The 6,473-nt window shown below is 47.8% G+C and overlaps 1 protein-coding gene across 1 annotated transcript in view; it reads right to left on the bottom strand.

The window, feature by feature from the left end:
- ADAMTS13 (ADAM metallopeptidase with thrombospondin type 1 motif, 13) overlaps positions 1-6,350 on the bottom strand; it is an 18,421-nt gene extending 12,071 nt beyond the window's left edge. The window contains exons 1-13 of the mRNA XM_009082115.1: positions 6,285-6,350; positions 5,906-5,972; positions 5,167-5,450; positions 4,850-4,991; positions 4,347-4,483; positions 3,594-3,677; positions 3,392-3,516; positions 2,556-2,702; positions 2,089-2,223; positions 1,433-1,583; positions 683-787; positions 132-283; positions 4-18 (exon numbers count right to left, since the gene is read on the bottom strand). Of these exons, the coding sequence (XP_009080363.1) occupies positions 4-18; positions 132-283; positions 683-787; positions 1,433-1,583; positions 2,089-2,223; positions 2,556-2,702; positions 3,392-3,516; positions 3,594-3,677; positions 4,347-4,483; positions 4,850-4,991; positions 5,167-5,450; positions 5,906-5,972; positions 6,285-6,350 (1,610 nt within the window). The remainder of the gene's footprint in view (positions 1-3; positions 19-131; positions 284-682; positions 788-1,432; positions 1,584-2,088; positions 2,224-2,555; positions 2,703-3,391; positions 3,517-3,593; positions 3,678-4,346; positions 4,484-4,849; positions 4,992-5,166; positions 5,451-5,905; positions 5,973-6,284) is intronic.
- Between the last annotated feature and the right edge of the window lie 123 nt (positions 6,351-6,473).

Raw genomic sequence — 6,473 nt, 5'->3', positions numbered from 1 at the left:
TGCCCTCCAAAAGCAGGCCTGGAAAGGATAGGAGAACCTCTCAACAGAGCTAGGTTTGCCCCAAACAAAGAGCTGGTCCCTGAACTAGCCAAGAGGCACTGCCAACACCCTGGCAGGTCCCAACCTCTCACCTGGGGTTGTTACAGAACCTCTGCCTCACCATGACTCCACCACCACAGCTGCGGGAGCAGGAGGAGAAGGAGCTCCAGGCAGACCAGTGCCCATGGACCACAGCCATGGGGTTCAGTTCTTCCAAGGAGCTGCACTGACCCTTGAAGCACCACTAAGACCAACAACACACAAAATTGGCAGCAGCACCACAGTGCTGGGATCTACAAGGGTGGCACAAGTACTCATCTTTTGGCAGGCCAGTAACAGAGAATGCCAAGATGAATGAGGCACCTTCTCACAAGAGGCTGAAGGACCCCATTCCTAATTCGGATCTAACATGAGTTTGAGGTTAAAACAAATAGTATAAAGCAAAGCCTTGGAGGAAAGCACAGATATTAAGCTATAGAACTGCAAAGCAACTCCAGAGACACAGACAAGGTGGAAACACCACATCAGCTGGTACCAGTTCATGACTGGAGTGTTTGGCCTCAGCTCCCTGGCCCAGGTGCAGGGAGTGCCATGTAGTTTCCAGCCACTGACAATCTGAGCATCAGATCATCAGCCTCCTTACCTTATTGATCCCACACTCAGTACCATCCAAGAGGGGAACAAGAAGCCGAGTACAGCTGGATTTGTCTCCTGGTTGTACATGGCATGAGAGAACTTGACATATGTCCTGGAGTGACAAGAAAATCAGCAAGTTCAGGGAGTCACCTAGGCTCATCAACACAGCAGTCCCAAAAGTTTAAGTAGTGCCACATCCTGGGTGTTTGGTTTTTCCACAGCTACCCCAAGGCAAGTTCCTTCATTTTTCCTGCTATTGGGCAAAAGCTGTGGGCAAGTCCAGAGATTATCACTGCCAGCTGTAGTGCTGGAAGATGATCAACTGAAGCAATTAAAGCTTCACCCACCCTTAGTACTTCCTCACCAACAAAACATGTCCAGATGGCAGCTATTAGCCACACTGGGTTTCTCAGACAAGGGGACTTGAGCCATGGTAGGGAAGCTCAAGGAATCCAGTGACCCAGAGCTCCTCAAGGCAGGACCCTGAGCAGGTGTGCCCAGCACTGCCAGACCAGCTGTATACAACAGCACCCAACTGTGCAAACCTTAAAGGAGATTTATGTGGAGGAAGGAGGTGACAGAGAGAAGGGAAGTGTTTTTTAAGCCTTTGAGGGTTTATTCTTTGCCAAGAAATCCATGGCAGAAAAGCACCTTCCATCCCTTCGGAATAAAAACGTTGCCAGCCCCCTTTTCCTGAACCTTGGCTCCAGAACATCTCCCTGCTGCCCTTAGCAAGACAGACAAACTTTCTACCTACAACATTGCTGTCAGCAAAGGTGCAAGCTGTGGCAACACGCCCAAAGGCTATTTTACATTGCTCATCTGCTCCGTAGTACAAGCCAGGCTTCCATCCAGGGATGCTGCCGTCCATGTCCGGCAGGTCATTTAAGCAGTTTGTTTGGCCTGTACTGATAGAAACATAAGGAATATCACTTTCCCAGCTGTGGGCAGTGAGGACAATGACATGTTTGCAAACTTGTGCTGAGTTTCATTCTGGGAGTTGGCTGTTGCTTTCCCAGACAACACATGCTCGCTGTGGGCTGTGATGGATTTAGTTGCAGCAGCTGCCTGGAGATGCTCACAGTTCCCTGCTGCTGAAGTTATAACCCATTCCTGTTCTTCACTCAGCCAGCACACAGCCTGCAATGCTTGTCTGAACATAGATGCTCTGATGTTTCAAATGAAATGTCCAGACTGAGCTAGTGTCTGAGAAATCCAACACAGCCCAGGCATGTCAGTCACTAACCAAAGGCATTTCCAGCTACGTGGAGCAAAAACTGGGTTTAACAAATAAACAAACCCCAAGCTTTTCACTGTGCTTCATTTTTCAGGACTGTTTTTTTTTTTACAATTCTTTGTCTTTCCCTGCTCTCTCCTAAACTCCCAGCACAGGGAACTCGACCATTCCCTTACCTGACAAGGGCCAGGAACTGTTCTCGACTGCAGGGTGACCAGGTGAGGTCGATGCTGTTGTGGTTTCCGGCTGACCCCATGATGTAACCACTGCTGCTGCAGCCATTCCCCTCTCCATCGTGGGGAATTCCAAGGCTGTAACAGAAGGAGCACAGTGCCCTGAGGAGAAGAAACCCAGAGGCTGAGTTCCCTCAGTCTCTCTTCTCTAAGCAAGGACTGAGCTCCCTCTGCAGCCCTTCCTTCTACCGTTGTCACAAAGGTTTTCTCTCCTCTTTGCAGCTTCTAATTGTCACAGAATGTTCAGGAATGCAAGAAATGCAAGGAACTCTTTCCATAAATTTAGAATAATCCATGAGAAACTCCCTGTTGTGTCAAGAGATTATTTTCCTTCCTCAGAATATCTTAAATTGAGGAATGTCTTCACCTGAAAAAAACCTACTGGACTGCTCTGGGGTTTTCCTACTGACCTGTGCCCAATCTCATGGGCTATGGTGACTCCAAGGTCAAAACCAGTGTCCTGGGTAATCACACAGCTCCAGAAGGAGGAGCAGACTCCACCTAACTGTGTCACTCCACGGAGCTCCTTGTTCCCATCAGGTAACTCCAGGTCAAACCTAAAATAAGGGAGGCAGATACAGAGGAAAGAGCAAACAATCACTGCAGCTAATGAAGTTGGGTCTAGACACTGCACTGAATTTATTTGCACTTTCCTGGTGTAACTTCGCCAGCTACCTAACATTTCCCTTGACACGTGGAGCTCCCTGGGGCAAGATGGTTGCACAGTCCCATTAGTGCCCACTGCTCAAAACCATCTCTTTGGTGAAAGAGCACCAAAATAAAGCCAATACACTCAAGAAAATCTTGCATTTGACAAATTTAGCCAAGGCAATTGGAAGCAAGGATCCTAAAAGTCAGACAAAATGTCTGAGTAGGAGTAGCACTAGGAATCCTGCATAGAAAACACCAGTGGGATTTCACTTCCAGTTGCTGTTTGACTTTTCTGCCCACAAAAAGCTGCAGTGGGTTTGGCTGTACTGCTCTGGAAGCAATGCCTGCTCCAGCCTGGCTGGGCAGCGCTTGGGGAATGTTCCAGTTCCTTCAGAAACTGAAGAAACAACATCTCTGACCAACTGCACTACACTGGGGGCAGGAGAGCCAGTCCCAAACAGCAGAATTAACCCATTTCCAAAGACTTTGTGATACCCAACTGCTGAAGACCCAGTGCAAGTCACTATCACTGCACTAAGACCTGAACACCATCACCCAGTTCCCAGTCCCTCCCAGGGCAGGGGAGCTCCAGCACCTGGTGACGTAGAGGACAATATCAGCATGCTGAGGGTCAGAGTCATTCTGGGGGTTCACCTTCTTGCTCCACTCACAAACGCTGATCAGTGAGGAGGTGATGTTTGTGGTGATGTTTACCTCTGCCTGGAGTGAAGGCACATGTTGGCACATTCCAAACAGCTTGGAGCAACCCCTTGGACCCACACTAGAACTCAGCTTACCTCTGGCTCTCTCAAAACCAGCATTTGCATGAGATGAACCCTGAAATGAGCCCCCAGTGAGGCATCTCTGAGCAGCTCTGCTCCCTGGTAAGAGACAGAAAGGATTCAATGCAGAAGGCACCTTGGTGACTCCCACTGCCTGTTGCCAGGAGCAGATAACACACCTGGTAACCATCAGGGGCAACTATAAAATCACTGGGAAGGACAACATTAAACTATGCACTACAAGTGTAAATAAATCTGTCAAGAGATGAGAACTGTTGTTAGACTTGACAGATATTCTTGAGGCAGAGAGAAGAGTTTGCAAGGAAAACAGTTCCACAGGGTAGAGTGAATGCTAAAGATTTTTCTGCAGTAGATACACAGAAAATGCACAAACAAATTTTAATAATAGTACAGGGAGACATTTAGGAGAATACTGTAATAGAAATAAATCACTGAAATTAAAATGCAAGATTAATTCAGTGGATTTAGTTCAATCCCCTGAAAGCAACAGGGACTGAATCAAGGCTTGGGTGATAAACTCTTGCTATTGCATCTGACTTGCAACAATATTTGTAATGAAATTAAGAGCTCCATTTTCCATGTGGGTTTTAAGGCTGCAACTCCAAAGCTTCTAACATCTGCTTTAACTCCTGCAGCTCCTTACACAATTTGCCAGGCAGTGCCCAGGGAAGCAGAGAGGAACACCCTGCACACTCACAGAGCCTGGGACACAGCCTGGGACAGCAATCCGAACACAGAGCTACTCACAATGTTCAGGTTGGCAAGAATATATCGCTCAGTGTCCTCCTTGTGGTACAAGTAAACATCTGGGCCTGCTACCACCATCAGCTCCAGATGTTTGACAGCTGTCTCAGCCCTCTTCTGCAGGCGAGGAGGAGCCCACCCTGCTGAGCAGCACAAAGGGACACAAAGGGAGTTTAAAATGCAACCAGAAGGTCCCACAGAGCCACTCCTTTCTCCCAAAGGCTAGAGTAACACAGCTGGGAGACACTTCTCCAGTTGCTTGTTCAGGTTTCCCACTGGTGATGGTTTCTCTCACCTGGCAGCATCCATAGTAACACACCTGTGCTCTCAAAATAACAACTACCTACATGAAAACACACCTGTTGCACCTCAGTGAGGTGAGAAATGTTTTCAAGTCTACTCATTTATTTGTAAATACAGGGAAAATATTCCTCTGAGCTCATGCAAGTAATCCCACTGCCAGGAGACAGCTTTTCCAAGCAGGGCTTCCTTTCCATGGATGTTACCTCTTGCTTTCTTGACCTCTCTTGCAGCACTTCTGAAGAGAATGTGGGGTCTGGAGAAGCCAAGGTCCTTCAGCAGGGCCACATCTTTGCTTCTGACTGGCCTGATGTGAATCTTTTCCTCATCCACAGTGACAACTCCTTGCTAAAGCAGATAAAATTCCATCTCTAAGTTATTCCAAAGATATTTGCTATCACTGGAGAGCTGTGTGCCACATCCTTCCTTTGTCATGTTCAGATCTATTAAGTGGATGGTTCACACCTTTGCTGCAAACCTCCAAAGGCTGTAACAGCTCGTGAGAAGTTCAGTGCATACTCACCAGCTGCCCCTCACAGTAAGTGACTCTACTGGTGGCCCCAGGAGGCTGCAGGGCATTTCCACCTGCAAAGCAGTTGCCTGGGAATCTCCTCAGGAAGCTAAAGGAAGAGTTCACCACTTGATTGCTCACAAAGGAAGAGGAAAGGAGAGCATGATCCTCCAGAAATTCAAAGGCATAGAGCTCTCCCCAGGCCTCGATGGAGCAGTGTCGAATCCGACAGGGCATCAGCCCAACCTGTTCTTCTTTGCAAAGACAAGTTGGCTCAGCCACAACAAACTCAGGGACTGAAAGAGATGAAAGAAGATGAGAACAAGAGGAACAGCTATGAGAAATGATGATACACAGAACCCTAATGTAATGGTCTATCTCCCTAGGAAAAATACTCTCCAGATAACAACTGAGGCTTTTGGGGTCATGGTGTCAACAGTCAAAGAATTTCTGTGTTTTCATGTATTCCAAAGTGAGGAGAATGTGATTGGGAAGAGACAACAGAAACCACAGCTCAAATGTGCAATGAGATTGAACATATCTCCTTCAGCACTTTAAATTCTGACCCAGTTCTTCAACCCTTTCACACTGAGACTCAGATTGCCTCACTGTGCAATGGGCCTAAGAAACACCAAATGCTTGTCAGATTAGGGGTTGTTAATAAGTGTTCTTAGCACTGTCAAAGCTACAGGGTTAGAAATAAACTGACAGATGTGTTCCACAGCCAAGAAGGAGACAGAGCCCTGCATACCATCAGGCACTGAGCTGCTCCCAAAGTAAGAGAAAACATCTTCGGCATCCAAAGCGCTGAGAAATCTCTGCAAGAAGAAGAATAGCCTTACATTTCTTTTTTTAAGGAAAACACATGGACACAAGACTATCGTTTCACTGAACCCAACCTGGAAAGCAAAGCCAGCAAACAGCTCAACAAGTCTCCACGCCAAGTTCTCATGGCTTCATTCTGTGCTAAGCAACAGCCACGCAGAGGAAACAGCTTTATCTCGGTGATTAGTGGGCTTGGATGGATTTTGGCTTAGAACATGTTGCGTCGTCTCTTTTTTTTTAAATAAAAATTTCCTAGAAACACAAAAGCCTTCCTGGAAACTGCATGTTCTGGAGGTCAAACTCACCTCTCGTCGCGCCGGCGGCCAGCAGAACCCCAGGGGGAGCATGGCCAGCACCAAGCTGACGAGCATGCTGGAGGAATCGCGACCAGCACTGCAAGCTCAGCCCCAACCCAGGGGCGAAATTCGGCCCCAAAGCATCACGTGGAGCGGAAGGGACGAGCGCGGGGGCCAAGCCAAGAGCGCGGGGAGCGC

Source organism: Acanthisitta chloris, unplaced genomic scaffold (genome assembly GCF_000695815.1).
Source record: "Acanthisitta chloris isolate BGI_N310 unplaced genomic scaffold, ASM69581v1 scaffold19959, whole genome shotgun sequence".
Classification (NCBI taxonomy): Eukaryota; Metazoa; Chordata; class Aves; order Passeriformes; family Acanthisittidae; genus Acanthisitta; species Acanthisitta chloris.
The sequence above is the reverse complement of the archived record's forward strand: the minus strand, read 5'-3'. Positions and strand labels throughout refer to the sequence as shown.